General features: G+C 40.9%; 1 protein-coding gene across 1 annotated transcript in view; it reads left to right on the top strand.

Moving 5' to 3' along the window:
* The first annotated feature begins 12214 nt into the window (after positions 1 to 12214).
* Positions 12215 to 19263, top strand: part of LOC149452165 (membrane-spanning 4-domains subfamily A member 4A-like) — a 28386-nt gene continuing 21337 nt past the window's right edge. Inside the window, exons 1-2 of the mRNA XM_089689703.1 lie at positions 12215 to 12434; positions 18406 to 18516. Of these exons, the coding sequence (XP_089545829.1) occupies positions 12222 to 12434; positions 18406 to 18516 (324 nt within the window). The 5' untranslated portion in view covers positions 12215 to 12221. The remainder of the gene's footprint in view (positions 12435 to 18405; positions 18517 to 19263) is intronic.

Here is a 19263-nt window from a genome sequence, read left to right on the forward strand (position 1 = left end):
TGGCCCCTTAAATCCAGTGAAGGGAACTCTTATTGCGTCAGCATACCAAGACTAAATTTTGGACAATTTCATGCTCCCAACTTTGTGAGAAGAGTTTGGGAATGGGCCCTTCCTGTTCCAACATGACTGCCCACCAGTGCACAAAGCAAGGTCCATAAAGACATGGATGAGCGAGTTTGGGGTGGAGGAACTTGACTGGCCTGCACAGAGTCCTGGTCTCAACCCAATAGAACACCTTTGGGATAAATTATAGTGGAGACTGCGAGCCAGGCCTTCTCGTCCGACATCAGTGCCTGACCAAATGCTCTTCTGGAAGAATGGTCAAACCTTCCCATAGACACCCTCCTAAACCTTGTGGACAACCTTTCCAGAGAAGTTGAAGCTGTTATAGCTGCAAATGGTGGGCCAACTCCATATTGAACCCTACGGACTAAGACTGGGATGCCATTAAAGTTCATGTGCGTAGAAAGGCAGGTGTCCCAATACTAATGGCAATATAGTGTGTGTGTGTGTGTGTGCGCATGTACAGTGAAGGAAATAAGTATTTGATCACCTGCTGATTTTGAATGTTTGCCCACTCACAAAGAAATGATCAGTCTAAAAATCGATTGGTAGGTGTATTGTAACAGTGAGAGACAGAATAGCAACAAAAAATTCTAAAGAAATGCATGTCTAACAAATTATGCACTGATTTGCATGGTCATGAGGGAAATAAGTATTTGATCCTTTTCACAAAACATGACTTAGTACTTGGTGGCAAATACCTTGTTGGCAATCACAGAGGTCAGATGTTTCCTGTAGTTGGCCACCATGTTTACACACATCTCAGGAGGAATTTTGGCCCACTCCTCTTGGCAGATCCTATCCAAGTCATTAAAGTTTGGTGGCTGACGTTTGGCAACTCGAACTTTCAGCTCCATCCACAGATTTTCAATCGGGTTAATGTCTGGAGAAGGGCTAGGCCACTCCAGGACCTTAATGTGCTTCTTCTTGAGCCACTCCTTTATTGCCTTGGCTGTGTGTTTTGGGTCATTGTCATGCTGGAACACCCATCCACAACCTATTTTAAATGCCCTGGCTGAAGGTTCTCACCCAAAATTTAATGTACATTGCCCCATCCATCGTCCCTTTGATGAGGTGCAGTTGTCCTGTTCCCTTAGCAGAAAAACACCCCCAAAGCAGAATGTTTCCACCACCATGTTTGACAGTTGGGATGGTGTTCTTGGGGTCATAGGCAGCATTCCTCCTCCTCCAAACACAGCGAGTTGAGGTGATGCCAAAGAGCTCGATTTTGGTCTCATCTGACCACAACACTTTCAACCAGTCCTCCTCTGCATTATTCAGATGTTCAGTGGCAAACTTCAGATGGGCCTGGACATGTGCTTTCATGAGCAGAGGGACCTTGTGGGCACTGCAGGATTTCAATCCTTGTCGGCGTAGTGTGTTACCATTTGTTTTCTTGGTGACTGTGGTCCCAGCTGCCTGGAGATCATTGACAAGATCCTCAAGTGTAGTTCTGGGATGATTCCTCACTGTTCTCATGATCACTGACACTCCACGAGGTGTTATCTTGCATAGTACACCAGACCTAGAGAGACTGACAGTTGTTTTGTGTTTCTTCCATTTGGTAATGATCGCACCAACTGTTGTCACCTTCTCACCAAGCTGCTTGGCGATAGTTTGGTAGCCCAGTCCAGCCTTGTGTAGGTCTACAATCGTGTCCCTGACATCCTTGGACAGCTCTTTGGTTTTTGCCATGGTGAAGAGTTTGGAATCTGATTGATTGCTCCTGTGGACAAGTGTCCTTTATACAGGTAACAAAATGAGATTAGCAGTACTCCTTTTAAGAGACTGCTTCTAATCTCAGCTTGTTACCGGTATGAAAGACACCTGGTAGCCAGAAATCCTGCTGAATGATAGGGGATCAAATACTTATTTCCCTCATGAACATGCAAATCAGTGCATAATTTGTTAGACATGCATTTCTGCTGAATTTATGCTATTCTGTCTCTGAGTGTTACAACATATCTACCATTCGATTTTTAGACTGATAATTTCTTTTGTGAGTGGGCAAACATTCAAAATCAGCAGGGGATCAAATACTCATTTCCTTCACGTATGTGTATATATATATATATATATATATATATATATATATATATATTATAACATAACAAAATTAATATAGGTATCCTTTTTTCTCTGTAATCAGTTTAGTTTCCATTATATTTTGGGTGTGCAGCTTTCATCATTAATTTTTACAGCTTTTTTTTTTTTCCTCCACATGTCATTAATATATATTGGAAAACTATGTAACTGTGTAACTTGAGAAGGTTGTAAAATTGTGCAGATAGTTGAGTACAAATAGGACCTGTGTTAAAGCAATGTACACAGTAACCTATACATCAGTGAACACTGTACAGGTATGGTACTATCTTTTATAGAGGATAGGACAATCCTTTGAGGTTCTACAACTATAAGTCATTTTAGCAAATATGTTAAAGGGATTTGTAACTTTATTGAAAATCAGATTTTTTTTCCTTTTTACCTATGTATAATTTGAATATTTGTGTGAAAGGCAATATTAGCTACCCTGAAATTTTAAGGTGAGCTACAAAATGACCCAAAATCTGTCTAGCTAAAAATTGCAACTTGATTTTTCTTTCTTTTTACCATTTTACTTACATATTAGCATGTGATTGTGATTTTACACAAATCGAATATTGTGCATCATCAGAAGGAAACATTTGTTCCATCAGTGAGCAGTCAATTGATTAATCTCACATTGTCATAGTAATATTGAGCTATACAAAGTGTTGTTCATGTGGCCTAACTGTTTATTTTCTCTGACTGTTTATGCGTATTTTATAAGACAACTATACATGTTAAGAGTGTATTTATGTTGTTTAAGAGCAATCAGTAAAGCTCCCTGCTGATGTGAAAGCTGTAGCTTTGATTCAGCAGGGGGAATGTTGGTGGTCTGCAGAGAGACCACAGCTTCCACACATAGAGCAAAGTTCTTTCTCTTCATCATTCTGATAGGTAACAGGCTTTTCTACTCAGGCTGTGGCTTCTTTCCAAAAAAAAACAAGCACACCGCAAGACTTTTTACATCCTTTGATTTGATGCACTTGGATTGTATTTAGTTGATTTAAACTATGGCTTAATTACCACAGTCGTTATAATTTTACTGATGCTATTACACATGTGTTTTCTAAGAGAAAAGATCTATAAAATGTATAGATGCGTTTAAATGTGTAAATATGTGTATGCGTATATAATTTGTTTTTATGATACTTTATTTTTTCCCTTGTTTAGACTTAATTTACATGCTTAAAAACACATATGTGCGTATATGTGCAAGAGCATACAGCGCCGCATGTTCTTAGATTTTTGGATTCTATGTTACAGATCTGAAAGCAGCTCATATATACACAACTGTGTGAATGGCTCCATTGAAAACAATGATGCTGCATTAAGATCTGTAATTAAAAAACGCTTGTACGTGTGAATGAGGCCTTTACGTGCAGATTGTCTTTCAATATGAAACTTCCTGCTCTGTTCCACTACACAATGGTTTTGATTCACTTCTTCTGCTGTGAGTTGGTCTCTTCTCCGAAAAAAATGCACTCCCTGTGATGCTGATATCTTATTTTCACAGTTGTTATAATGGGGGGTAAACTGTAGAGGTTAGGCTGACCATAAAATGAGCAATTTTCTTTCCTGCATCCAGACAGTGTTGACAGGGGAATCCCTCCCGTAGATTCATTGTGTTCTCCCAGCAGGGGGTCGGGGGAAGCTCTACCCTCCAGGAAACCACAGCAATTATTGCTACCAGCTATAACAACCTCTAGCAATAATCGCATGTAAAATCCCACAGACTGGTTGTATGCAAGCTGATCTATCGGTCAGCTTGGGCACATTCAGCCTGCCCATTCATGGTTCAAATCTCGGCCATTCCATGCTGAACTGGCCAAGATTCAAACCGTCTATGGTCAGCTGTAATCTTCTCTCCCTAGTTCTAATTCTCTCTAGTGGCTAATCTATAAATCTCTACACCTTTTTGGCTAAGATCAAGTGTAGTATCTGTTCTGGCATCCTCTTGAACTGGGGGGTGGGCTGGTTAGTAATTCCTGATGTATTAGGGAGGGTACTGCGGGAGGGATCCTTTCCTCCCGGGTTGAGTCTGACCTTGATCGCTAGGCTTGTCCTCGGGCTTAGGTAGCATTTTTCCAAGTGCTAATGCTTGTAAACATAGGGCTGCATCTTGTGTGTGGTCAGGGACTGGGAGACACAAGGAGCTACCGGTGATGGAAAACACTGAGGGGTTTGGGACTCTGGCAGTAGGTCATGTCTTCTTGGTATACTTGCAACACTTTTTGGAGGGTGTTCTGGCTAGTTCAGAGCATTTTTGTACTGGCCTTGTGTATCATACATGGTACTTTTTATTTACCAATGCATGTACTCTATCACTGGAACTTCCACTGCATGTGAGTAGATAAAAATGGAAGTGTGGGGTTTTTTGGGCCTGTGCTGATGTCGTGGAGAGGATCTGAGGCCCTTGGGTATTTTTCCTCTCCCCAACCAGGGTCCTCTCTTTGGAGAAGCACCCCACCAAGACCTTAGAGGACCAGCTTCCTTAGGTCCCCAAGGAGCAGGTCCCACCTGGCTTTGGCCTAGGTAGACCAGAGTACCTCAAAAAAGGAGAAATGCTACGAGCGCTGGATGGAAATGAAAAAGCGACTAGCATGAAAAGGCGAACACCAGGAGCCTCCAAAGTACATAAATCAAAAGAACATGCAGCGCTAAAATACAATATTACATGCATATATACTTATAGTGCATATTGTCAAACAATGGTATTGTGAGCACCATTTGATCATAGGATTGATCTAAACATATCTAAACGTCCAGAAATAATGATAATGGTAAATAAATAAATAACTCCAACACAAGTGTTATTGCGGTGCATCGTGCAAAAAATGCAAGGCAAGGTGGTACACAAATTGTATTAGTGACTTCTGTGACCGTATTCCTCCCACAGAGATGAGTGTAGATTGCACTAACCAGAAAGCGCAATGGTACTGCGCATTTGAGTGTTAACCAACTCCTGGTCATCCGCCTATTGAAACTGGATCACAGAGAGGGTCGTCAGGCCTACGTCAGCTGGGCAAGGATCGCAACCTCAGGGTCTCAAGATAACAGGGGATATGCAATCGTCTCATCAGCAGGGGGAGTATAACCATTCCTTGTGTGGCCACCAGATCCTCCCAAGCAAGCCTTGAAGAAGGATGGGGGGGCTCGGAAGTAATGAGCCAGAACAACAGAAAGGTCTGATAGTGTAGTACTTTATTATCCACAGGGCTAAAACATACAGAGTACTAGAACTAGGTACTCACATGCAGTAGTAGGCAGTTGATGTTAGGGAATTCCAAAATGGCCACCGGCCGTCCACAAGAGCCGTGCAGTGTGACGTCACAGGATGTAGGGCACCTCTCTAACGCGTTTCGTGCGCTTGCACGTTATCAAAATACTACACTATCAGACCTTTCTGTTGTTCCCCCTGCTGATGAGACGATTGCATATCCCCTGTTATCTGGATCCCCTGTTATCTATTCAAAGTAATTTGAATAGACCAATGAACAGAAGTATTATTAATTTAAAACACCAAACAGCTTACACTGCAACAAATAATTATCGTTAACACATAGCACTTTAGTGTAAATGGGAAAGGTAACACTTTTTTTTCCCTCCATAACTGAGGTATTTGGAGACACATGCTGAAAGGCTGTGCTCTGTGTAAACAGTGAGCTAACACATTGTTAACTGCCTTTTGAATTATACACACATGCATTCATCTGTTAATTTGTGTTGGGCAGTCAGAAACGTTAAATTAATCTTGGCAGATTCACCAAATCTAACTCTATGAGCTATTAACATAGGTTGATTATTCAAGGCACAGCTGGCCCTGCAGCAAACTGGCAATGTAGATATTTGAAGGAACCCATAGAATTTTGCCCATTATAGAGGTGAGCTATCACAGTCAGTTCTAAGTGAACATTTCTAGAGAGTAAAATAACCAACCAGGATATAAATTCTTGTTTGCTTCCCTGTGCATGCAGAAAAAAATGCCATGTTTTCCTTACTTTTGACTATTTGGGAATACTTAAATCTTCTATCTTAAACATTATAGATTTACGAACGGCAGTTATGGCACGAAGTATCAAGAAAGTAATATGTTAGGAAATTTCCTACTGGTCCATTTATTGGCAGGATTATTCTAAAAGAACTGGTAATGAATCCAAAAACCTAATTATCTAATAAGGATCTAACAAGGAAATCCAACTCTGTGTGCATGCTTCCTGGAAAAATTTGTATAACCAGACGGTCCAATCCCTTTAGGAGAAAGGAAACACAATGCAAAAAAAAAACAAAAAACCTATATGTTCCCTTTAAAGTGCACTTCCCACATAGAAAAATACCTGTGCAGGAATCGGTCGTCTGTCTTGTAGCTCTGGAGATAAACTCCCATGGTTTGGCTCCTTTGCACTATTTGAGATGGATATCTTGCCCTAACTAGTTTACATTTTTAAACCATTTCAATAGCCTGGTCTCTCTTGTGTTTCACAAAACTAAAAACAGTCTCCTACATGTTGAACTACCAATCAGCCCAAAAATTGCATATAATAGACTTGATATTCAAGATAATAAGCTATGGGTGCCCTTAGAAGAGGCCTTATCACCCCTCATGCACTCCTTTGGATGTCACCCTCCTGTAGACTGTATTCTTCCTCTCTCATAATGTGTACCCTCTTTATTGAAAATCTAAGACTCCTCAATGAAGCATTACTGTCACGTTGGCCCATTAACTCATTTGTAAACCTGATGTTCCCCCTCGTTTTTGTATACCTGATGTTCCCCCTTGGCATGATCTGCCTTCACTTTCTTTTCTGTTCTCGATAAACCCTGTTGCCAGAACAGGATGTGTTTCATAACATAAATTCTCTGCCGTTACCTCCAGCCTACACACCTCTTTCCTGGGCTGGCTTCAATATCTACAAATATGTGGCCTTAACAGTTCTCTGCGTAATAAAGGCAGCTTTGATAGAGAATTGTCACCATTGGAAGTCCAATGCTTACAAAAGAACAAAACTACTCATCTTACCTCATATCTTTGAACTGTCTTGCTCGTTCATGCATTTTACATGCCCACCTTTATCTTACCATAGGAGAAGCACCTCAATTGTAAGTGCCTGGAGGCATCTATACAAAAGTTATTAAATTTGGCTCAAATTCTCGCACAATTGTGCCACTGTCCTGTTACAATCCACCGAATTTTCCTACCTGTACTAGGAATTTGCTGGAGACGTAGAGTTGTACATGAAACCATGTAGTATATGTGGTGGACCTTTTCTCTCTTTACACGACTCCTGGTCTTGAGCCTTTCAAGCTTATAACACTGTCATGGATACACACATCCATGAGTCTCCTGCTATCTCTGTACTCTCGATACTCCAAGGCTCTATCTCAACTGTGAAAAAGGGACAATAACAATTTTTCCATTTGGCCACCAGGAATGTAAATGGCATTGAAAGACAACTTTTGGCCCAACAGACATATTGGAGTTCTAAACTTGCCCACTTGCAGTGTATTGAAGAACTGATAGCACGACATCATGACTGGCACTCTGCTTATGTTTCTGTGTTGGGGAAAAGATCAACCTCAACAAACCATCCATAATATGTACAGTATCTATTCGGGGTGGCAAGTGATGTCTGCAATGCACCCACTGACTCTGTGAAATAATGCCTATAAAACCAACCCATCGATGTAAAAATCTTGATATCTGTTATGGCACACCCTGGCAAGTAATGCAGGGTCCCCCAAGGCACAAAGTCTAAGCAACTGCTAATTTCTCAGCGGAGCTCCTGATGGTTGATGGTGATGGTTGCATGCTAGTACCATGGTACATCCCCCGGGATCTGCTCACCAAATGAGTACAAGAAAGCTACAGTGTGGGGACAGTAAACTAAACTACAAAGAGTAGTCAGATTCAAGAAGAGGATGTGGCAAGAGTGTGACAAACAAATGGCAACCACCCCAACCTATAACTGACTTCTGCAGAAAGGGGCACATGGAAGGTTGACGCATGTAAAAAAAGAGCTACACACAAAAATTCCCAGCTCGCTTACCAGCCAGCTTGCAACAAACCAAAATACTCTGTCTAGCAGTTTACGTTAAAACAAGAGGTTTAGTATACACACTTGCAAATATACTGTATGTGTAAGCTGCAGAGGCCATGTCACAGCGCCCCAATGTCCTGCAGTCCAAACTCTATATATAAAGTACTCTATATGTATATATGTTTTGAGAGTCTCTAAAGTGGGACCATAAATATAATAATAAATAGATTGAGGGCATTAGTGTGGTCTGGTTCAGCCAAAGGTCCTGGGCAAGCAGCAGGCAAAAGATTGGTTAGGCTGTAGGCAAAAGATTAGCCAGGTTAATCCGGATCAGCAATGAAGCAATCAAAAGTATAATTCAATTGGTTTGCACAATGTAGCTTGCAAAAAGATACAGTGCCAGCCCCTTCCAGGGCTAATGCTTAAATATCTCTGTGGGTCAGAGGACACACACCTCATTGGTTTAAGGAGGACTTACAGTACTAGCAAGGATTCTACGAGCACTATTCGATGCACTGGCAGGAATTCTCTGAAATAAGAGTTTTGGAAGTCCTGCTCAGGAATCTGAAAATCATGGTAGGAATTCTGAAGGTTCTACCACAAGTCCTGGTGGACCTGGAGGTACCGTAATAATACCACGCTACATGACATATGCTTTTTGTGTTTGAGGTATTCCCAAAGATGCTATAGAGCGTGGAATTTCTTTCCGTAGCTTTGTAAAGAAAATGAGAAGTCATACTGAACAAATTTGCAAATCTTGTGTGTGGGGACAGGCAGAGTCATGGGGCACATTTGATATTACCCCTTACTAAAATAACTAGCTGAAGACAGATCAGGTTGAATCAAGCAGGTTGGAAGGAATAAATAATACCTAATATTTGGGAAACCTCCTAATGGCTAATTAGCTACTGTAAAAAGCATTAAGCAGAAGACTTTAATGAAGCCCTATCATAAAATAATTGTTTAAACAATCCCTGGCCTGGTGTTTTCATAAATGGCTAATAGCCATTGTAAACTGCTAGCAGAGCCTTTAACAGGTCCTAATGGAAGTCATAAATACTCTAGCAGAGCAGCTGAAGGAATACACATTTCAGTCTAGTGTGTGTTTTTTTTTAACTGCCAGAACCAAAACCCCAAGAAAGCCATACATAAGTATCATGATTAAAGTCTATGTAATAATATGTCTGTCATAACGTAAAGCATGGTCTGCATGAGATATTGATTGGTTAGGTATTGGCAATAAAAAGGAGTGTCTACTGAAATAACACAAATGCTTCAGCATTCCTACCTTCCATTACTCAGTTCCCATGATTGGTGAGGGTTGGCTCAGTGACTCCCTCTAGAAGGTACACAAAAAGCAGCAGCAGACAGCTCTCAGTTTTCCCTTAAGGCTCTGTGCACATATATGCATTTTGCATTTGATGCTTTCTCCAGTGCTTTTTGCAGTTTGTTTTGCGTTTTTCTACATGCATTATTACCACGTTTTGCTCAGCTCTTTTTTTATTTTTGTTAAAGTGCCTTTTTTTTGTTGTTGCTGCACAGAATAATGCAAAATGCAGCCAAATCGCAGCAAGAATGCACTACCATGCATTTCAGCAGCTTCTCCATTGAACTCTATTGTAGCAAGAACACTGCTTTTTGCTTTTGAAAAAGTCCCTGACACTTTCCAAAAATGCAGCAGCTCAAAAAAGCATAGATGTGAATATGTTCCTTAGGAAACAGAGTTAAATGGACTGTAGTGCATTTTTGCAAAAAGCACTAAAAAACGCATTGTGAACAGAGCCTAAACTATGTTAGATTGCTGGGGACCATTCATAAGAGCCAATGATAATAAATCAGACTGAACATTGGACTTGACTGCTGGAACCAAAGACCAGGCAAACCTTGAAATCATTTTAATGGTACCATTGAGATTGTCTACTTTTGTAATGTCTTTTATCAAAATATTTTCTTGTTCCATTTTTTCTTTTTTATTTAATTAAACTGTATTGAAATGAAAAAAACCTTAAGCTGATTTTCTAAATGTTCTAAACAGAAAGTAACTACTTCTCCCTGGGTGGACGTTCTATATGACGTCGCCAGGTTTAAGTGGTTATACTGGGATGATGCCTACAGCTACAGGCATCATCCCACTATCCAACTTTTCAGCCGGCAATGCTCTGTAATGTAGAAGTGATTGAAGTGGCTTCCCAAGCTCACCTGTCCCACTGGAGGCCAGAGGAGAGAACTGGGGTCTAGCAGATCCCAGATGTTTCCATAAAGAGTACATGTTATGGCCCATGCTATCATGTTGTTCATCCCTTGTGATAGCGATAAAGTTCATAAAAAAAATAAAAGGGACAGTGTAAAAATAAGTTTTAAATAAAATAAAAATTAAAGCATTCCCGTCCCCCTGTGCTCACACGCGAATGCGAATGTAACATAATCTTTTATACTTTACCAAAAAAATTGGTTTTACAATGTGTTCATGTTCACTAAAACTCATTAAAGGGTATTTTTTCTAAAAAGTCTGCATTTGAAAACCTCTGCACAAATACTGTGAAATAATAATAAATATAATAATGTAAATAATGTGACATTAAAAATGTAACACCCACCATTTTATTCTCAAGGTCCTCTGCCTAAAAAATATTACATTTTGGGGGGTTTTAAGTAGATTTCTAGCAAAGACGTGCTGGTATGTTAATTGGCTCCTGTCTAAAATGGCCCTAGTATGTGTATGTATGAATGTGCGTTAGAGACCTTAGATTGTACGCCCCTTGAGGGTTAGGGACTGATGTGAACATAAAATATAAATGTAAAAAGTGCTGCGTCAATCCGGGGCGTTCTGACAACTCATGGCGCCCCCGGGCAATAGGGGATCATGGGGCCCCTGTGTCCTTGGCCAAACTCAAACAAGCCTATGAAAAAGGTACCAGGGGCATCTTATGGGGCCCCTACTAAACCCGGGCCCTTGGGCATTACCCAAGTTTCCAAATGGTCAGTCTGCCCCTGGCATCAATTGATAGAGCTACATAAGTACCTGTAATAAATAAATACATTTTTACATGTATGTGAAAAGTTTTAGAATTTGCCCGGTAGGCAAGTAAAGAACATACTGCCTCTGGAGATTATTATTGTTATGGTAGATACTGTGGATGGTATGTGACCCTGGCAAAACATGTCATGAAGGCTATTGTCTGTGTATAAATGGTTACTGCGGAGTTAACTAGCCCAAGAAACAATCACTTTCAGTCTGCCGGAATTCAGATTGTTGTCTCGTAAATTGGAATAATCTCTGTGCAGGATGAGGCTGAAAGTACAATTGTGACAATTTTATCTGTCAAACCCATGTCAGACTGCACAACCAGCCTGGTGACCTGACTTTTCTACTGCAGTTAAGCAATTCAGCCACTTATTTATTTATTACAGGTTCTTATATAGTGCTGTCAATTTATGCAGTGCTTTATATATATATTGTACATTCACATCAGTCCCTAACCCTCAAGGGGCATACAATATAAGGTCCCTAACTCACATTTATACATACACATACTAGGGCCAATTTAGACAGGAGCCAATTAACCTACAAGCATGTCTTTGGAGTGTGGGAGGAAACTGGAGTACCCGGAGAAAACCCACGCAGGCACAAGGAGAACATGCAAATTCCAGGCAGGTGGTGCTGTGGTTGGGATTCAAACCAGCAACCCTAGTATACTGCCAGGCGGAAGTGCCAACCATTTAGCCACTGTGCCGCCACTTACCTATCTTCCCTTCAGCCTGTGATTGGACAGCAAAAGAGCAACAAAAAGATGATTGGTTTCCCTCTCTCTGCAATCTGAGTGTAGCTCAACAGGAGGTCATTAAAGGTGAAATCAAGTCAAAACTAAGTTTTCAATTTAACTCGGTTGCATTTAAAATACATTTAGTATTTTTTTAATCAATGATTATTGGCTTTATTTTGTAATATTTTTTTCAGTATGTCTACAAAAATATTCTCTCTGTCCTGCTGGGTGTTCACTTCTGTTTTTCTTTTTTTTTTAATTAGTGAGGCTGAAAATGTCTACTGCCCAGTTCGGTAACAATGATTTTGCGCAACCCAACCCTGCCTACCCCCCTCCTGCCCAGTGGAATGTTCCAGGTGGCCCTGCACATAATCTACCTCCTACTGCACAGCAATGGAACAATCCAGCATTTACAGCTATACCTCAGATGACCCAGTCAGCTGCCTTCCATGAAGAATTTCTGAAGGGTAAACCAAAAGCCCTTGGGGTAAGTGTGGCCTGCATGTGCTTCTAAAAAATGTTTAATAGAATTGGGTGAATCTGTTTGCCTGGATTTAGGCTCCATTCACACTTGTGCAATTTGTCTTGTGACTTTGGACACTACAGTGGCATGACAAGTCATACCCCATGTTGTTTTTCAATGATACCTGTTCAAATATGTACAACTTAAAGTTACAGCGAATTCAGAGTAATTCAATGAAAACCCTCAAAAGTCATATGACTGTTGCACCTGAATGGTATACATGCAACAGTTGACCATTATCATTAATCAAACCCAAAGTTGTATCCAAGTTGCACCCATCCAAAGCTGCGTCAAAGTTGCACTCCAAAGTCATATGACTTTGGAGTCGTACAAGTGTGGATGGAGTCTTAGAGGGAGATTTACTAAAGAAGAATCTCATGCAGCAGGTATGGCTCTAGGAGAGTGCTGGGGTGGGCTTTGCTCCCCCAGATTTTATTTTTCCCCCAGGAGTGCATCCACTGATCCATGAGGCATGAGTCTGATGGGCACAATTGATGTAAGGGGAACTCTGATGGGGACAGTTCATATAAGGAGGGCTCTAATGGGGACAATTTATGTAAGGGGGCACTCTGATGGAGACAGTTGATGTAAGGGAGCACTCTGATGGAGACAGTTGATGTAAGGGGGCACTCTGATGGAGACAGTTGATGTAAAGGGGCACTCTGATGGAGACAGTTGATGTAAGAGGGCACTCTGATGGGGAAAGTTAATGTAAAGGGGCACTCTGATGGAGACAGTTGATGTAAGAGGGCACTTTAATGGGGACAGATGATGTAAGGGGGTACTCTGATGGAGACAGTTGATGTAAAAGGGTACACTGATAGGGAGAGTTGATGTAAAAGGGCACTCTGATAAAAACAGTTGATGTAAAAGGACACTCTGATGGAGACAGTTGATGTAAAAGGGCACTCTGATGGAGACAGTTGATGTTAGGGGGCACTCTGATGGAGACAGTTGATGTAAGGGGGCACTCTGATGGGAACAGTTGAAGTAAAAGGGCACTCTGATGGAGACAGTTGATGTAAGGGGACACTCTGATGGGGACAGGTAATGTAAGGGGGTATTCTGTTGGGGATAGTTGATGTAAGGGGGTATTCTGTTGGGGACAGTTGATGTAAGAGCACTCTGATGGGTACAGTTGATATAAGGGGGCATTCTGTTGGGGACGGTTGATGTAAGGGGGCATTCTGTTGGGGACAGTTGATGTAAGGGGGCTTTCTATTGGGGACAGTTGATGTAATGGGCACTGTGATGGACAGAACTGATGCAAGGGTGACTCTCTAATGTTGACAAATGATGTAAGGGGGGCTCTGATGCGGGCATTCCATAAACGTGGCACTCAGATGTGAGGAGGTACTCTGATGAGGACTCTGATTTAAGGAGGGAATCTGATAGGGACATTTGATATATAGAGACACAGGTTCTGTTTAATCACCCTAATCTTACAACAGCCTAATAGTTATCAGTGTTCCTTGTTCACTCCTGTAATGCTTCAGCACTACCTGTCAGATGTTATTTCTAGATTGTGACAATTGGTACAGAAGTGAACAAAGAATACCGGTTCCTTGCATCTTTTTCACACTGTTGACATTGTGCCCTCTGACTTTTTTATACTGCACCCCCAAATCAGATAGATCCAACCCTGTTGGGCAGCTGTGCGTAATAGCCAATCACCTTCTAATTTCAGTTTGCTCAATTGAGCTTTGGTAATAAAACATGGAAGCTGATTGGTTTCTATGTGGCACTGCACCAGATTTTGCACTCTCTAGTTTTAGTAAATAACCCCCTTAGTGTCAATCAGTCCACTGAGACTCATAGGTAGTGAAATATTTGTGAAATCTGATGTAACTTTTTGCTGGATTCTTGTCCTGGAGATTTGAGTGTTTGCTGTTGAGTGGTTGGTGCACATACTGTATGTTTTTCACATTATTATTTGCATATTATGAGAATATTGCCATTTATTTATGTATGAGTATGCTGTAGATTATCGCTAGATTGAGTGTATCACAATTTTTGCACTGTTTGTCTGCATTAACACTACACTTTCGTACACGTTGCTTAGTACCGGGTATCAAAGTACAGTACAGTGTGGATTCATTTACACATTTCTCATCTTCTTTCCAATTGACTTTAATGCCTATTTTGTACTCTCACATTGAGGACTGCAGGCTACCAGGCATTACTCTCTGATCAGGACAACCAACATGATTACGTTTTTTCAATAACTGGCAGCAAAGGGAACAATGCTGAATCTCTGCCTTGTGGTCATTAATTATGTCACTTAATCAGTCTGACCTATTCGGACCCAATTCAACAAGTCTGCTCTACTGATTATTTCTGCATTAAACTGGTAAAGGGGATCAATTGAATCCAACCTTTAAATAGCCAATGAGGATCTCCATTTTTTAGTGTCACATGGTGCAGGGGTGATATATGTAAGAATATGCTACATTTTCTGATAGAACGTTGCACTAAGTATAGTAATTTCCTACTGGGCATCTGACATCATACGGAGGGGGAGAATCTAACCCCTCAATTCCTTGTATACTTAATAACTAAAGACATACAGAATACCTTAGATTCCATACAGTAATAAACCGGAGGTGACTGTAATAACACAATCTTCTCAATGTCAACTGTTTTTACAACTGCATGGCTCCTGACTGTCCCTGATTTAGAGGACTGTCTCTCTTTTGAAACAAAGTCCAACAACCCCTCTTTCCTCACAGTTGTCCCCCCAAAAATTCTTCAAACATAATAATAGTTAAAAGGTCAGCTCTGAGCATGTAGTCCCTTTCATAAAATGATCTGGAGTGGGTGACTGGGGACAAAGAGAAGGCAAATTTATGAAATACCTTCTTCAGCTCTGTGTATACAAAGGAGCATGGGGGAGCTCTTGTCCATAATGGGCATGGTACTGACACAGCTCCAGATGATCCACATTGGCTCACAACTGATGTGATCCAGAAATATTTAGACAGAATAAAGGTGAATAAAGCACCTGGACCGGATGGCATACACGGGTCCTTTAAAGAATTGAGCTCTGTCATTTCAAAGCCATTGTTTCTAATTTTTAGGAACTCTTTAATAACTGGCATAGTACCCCTGGATTGGAGTAAGGCCAATGTGGTGCTAATATTTAAAAAGGGGTCAAAATCTTTACCAAGTAATTAACCTCCTTGGCGGTATTCCCGAGTGTAGCTCGGGGTAACATTTCAGTACCACAAACAGTAACCCCGAGCTACACTCGGGAATACCATGCGGCACTGCTCCGGCATTTGTTCTTCACCTACCTTACCCTGCGCTCCCGCGATGTGTCCCCAGCAGCGTCCCCGGCCATCTCCCCCGGCCGATGCCGGCATCCGGCTTCTGTGTCCTGTCCCTGTGACGTCGGGACGTACGGGCGCCGCTGGCGGCGGGAAATTTAAAAATTTTAAAAAATGTCTTTTTTTTTTTTTTTACATTTTACATAGTAAAACATTGCTGTCTCAACCGATTTCACATACATCTTGTCCCTAATGCTTTGTCCTGCGCTCTGCCTGCATTTTGTCTGTTCTTTCTGCCTGGAAACTGAGAAATGTCCATGGCATCCAAAAAGTGTCCCTTTAGGTCAAAAGCGGTTTAGATCAGCTAGGAGAACAGCGATAGTAAATCAGAACCACTTGCAGAATTGAGTGATAATGACTCGTGGGGAAATTCGTCATCAGACACTGAAAACGATTTTGCGACTTTGCTCAGCAATGTGCTAACTTGGCGCTATATTTCACATTTCAGTGTTTTTGGTTTGATTATATTATTGAATTAAATGTATTATTATTATATTATTATTTTTTATGATTATTTATTAAATTATAATTTATGATTACGTGTTTCAAATTTTATCCTACCCGGGATGTTTACTAGACTCTTGTTCGGACAGATTTCAGTGAGTTATTCCTAAGAATTACAGGCCTACAATAAAAAAACTACATATTTCCATGCAAAAAAATGGTACCGCTTTCAGCACCAAAAATCGGAAAGAATCATAACGCCAAGGAGGTTAAAGACCTGTTTAACTTCTATAGTTGGGAAGATACTGGAGAGTTTAACAAAAGACCACATAGATGAGTTCTTGCTGGAAAAAAAAACATTTTAATCAACAGACAGCATGGATTCATGAAAGACAGAAGTTGTCAAACAAATTTGATTTCTTTTTATGAGGAGGTGAGCAAAACCTTGGACAGAGGGATGGCAGTGGACATTGTATACTTGGACAGAGGGGTGGCGGTGGACGTGGTATACTTGGACAGAGGGGTGGCAGTGGATGTGGTATGCTTGGATTTTGCAAAAGCATTTGACACAGTTCCCCCACATGACTAATGTGTAAGGTAAAGTCTACAGGCTTGGAAAAATCCGTATGTAAATGGATAGAAAACGGCTAAAATATTGTTTTCAGAGAGTAGTGATTAATGATTCATACTCTGAATGGTCTAGGGGTGTCAGTGGTGTACCCCAAGGTTCAGTGTTGGGACCCTTACTTTTTAATATATTTATAAACAATATAGGGCCTGGGATTATAAATCCCATTTCAGTCTGTGCAGATGACACCAAGCTGTGCAGTGGAATAACGTTCTTACAGGATGTCTCCAATTTACAAGCCGACCTCAATGCTCTGTGTAATTGGGCAACTATGTGGCAAATGAGGTTTAATGTTAATAGATGTAAAGTTATGCACAAGGCGGCTAAGAATAGACATGCATCATACATACTAGGGGGGGGGTACAACTGGGGGAATCAATGGTGGAGAAGGATCTGGGAGTTCTGGTAGATCACAAGCTTAATAATGGCATGCAATGCCAAGCTGCAGATTCCAAAGCGAGCAAAATCCTCTCTTGTATTTAAAGAGGTATAGACTGAAGAGAGAGAGAGAGAGAGACATAATTTTACCACAGTACAAATCATTAGTAAAACCTCATCTTAAATATGCAGTTCACTTTTGGGCACCAATTCACATTAAGGATATCGGGGAACTTGAGAAAATGCAGAGAAGGGCAACCAAACTGATAAAAGGCATGGAGGAGCTCAGCTATGAGGAGAGATTAGAGGAACTGAATGTATTCTCTCTTGAGAAGAGGAGATTAACAGGGAATATGAAACGGAAAGTCTTCTTTACAGTAACAGCGGTGAAAATGTGGAATAGACTCCCTCAAGAGTTGGTTCTGGCCAGCTCTGTAGATTATTTTAAAAAAGGCCTGAGATTACCTAGATACACAAAATATAACTGGATACTAATATTTTTAGGTAAAGTTGATCCAGAGAATATCCGATTGCCTCTTGGGGATCAGGAAGACATTTTCCCCCTGCTGCAGCAAATTGGATCATGCTTTGCTGGGGGTTTTTTTTGCCTTCCTCTGGATCAACTGTGGGTATAGGATTGTGTTTATGGGGGTTTTCTATTCTATGTGTGGGTGTTTTTTTTCTCTATTGGTTGAACTGGACGGACTTGTGTCTTTTTTTTTCAACCAGATTACTATGTAACTATGTTTGGTCTGATGTATAGAGCCCTATGAAAAATGTAACATTCAACAATCACCAATGTTTTTCTGTGCAAAACCTTTCATCCCACTTCTAAATCATTGCATTTGTCAATTTCAAAAGCCAGTATAAAGGACAAGAAGTGGTAAAATAGAACTTGTGGGTTCGACCAACCATTTTTTGTCTAATAATTCTTCATAAGACTGAGTGTGTCTTTTGCCTACATACATTTTGCCAATGGATGTCCTCTTTTTCATCTGAAAAAGTTGGAAGGTATGCAACTGCATCCTCTGTTCAGTGTCCTGTACCATGGGATAAAAATACATTTATTATCTACAGTATTATCACCATTTTTTTCATTTACTCATTAATAAACTAGGCATGGTTAGTCTGGAAAAAACAAATCTTGTTCTGCTTTTAGATTGTCCTGATCGTTTGGGGCATCTTACACATTGGCATGGGTATTGGTCAGATTTTCACTACGTTCCTTACTACCGTGATCAGTGGAGTCGCATTCTGGGGAGCTATTTTTGTAAGTAAAAAATACTTATAATGTTTGACTGAAAGTTTATAATTACGTGGTATTTTGTGTTCTTAACTTATGAGGTTCCTGTGACGGACTGCCTGGCACCTTGCCTGTGTGCCTTCGCTAAACATTGCCTGGGTGCTTCTGCTAAACAGTGTCTCCTGCCCTCCAAATCCTTCCAGCAAACCAATAGCTAATACCAGCCTTTTACCCCAAGCATCATACACAGACAAGATGCTGAGGTAAAAACCAGAGGAACGACATTATTAAACAAAAATACAGGTTTTATACACTTCCAAAATAGGGGCAGTCCCCACAGGAATAATTGTTGACCCTGTCGGCAGGTTGTTTTGAGCTGATTATAATACTTTGCTTTGAGTCTGAGACCATAAGAGGGGGTTGAAGCAGTCAATGCTGGATTTAGCACAGAGACCTTAAATCTGTATCCGGGTCCTCCAGTTCTCAAAGTCTGTGTGTTTCAGGGAGACATGGACTTGAATCTGAAGTCAAACTACTCCAAACGTCTCCCAGGCACACACCTACCAAAGAATAGAGCCCCCTCAAACACCAGGGCCCATAGTCACAGTGCCAATATATTACATGCATTTGAAAACAATACATATTTGGCACTGACCTCGAGGAACTACAAAACATAAGGTATCATGACAGAAGAGCTACCTTACACGCAAAGGACATACCCTGAGAATGGGTTTCCCATTGTTATTCTTCTAGTGCAGCCTTTCTCAACCAGGG

The sequence above is a fragment of the Staurois parvus genome, unplaced genomic scaffold (assembly GCF_062004578.1).
Source record: "Staurois parvus isolate SC_StPar_1 unplaced genomic scaffold, SC_StPar_1.0 ptg000493l, whole genome shotgun sequence".
In the NCBI taxonomy this organism is placed as follows: Eukaryota; Metazoa; Chordata; class Amphibia; order Anura; family Ranidae; genus Staurois; species Staurois parvus.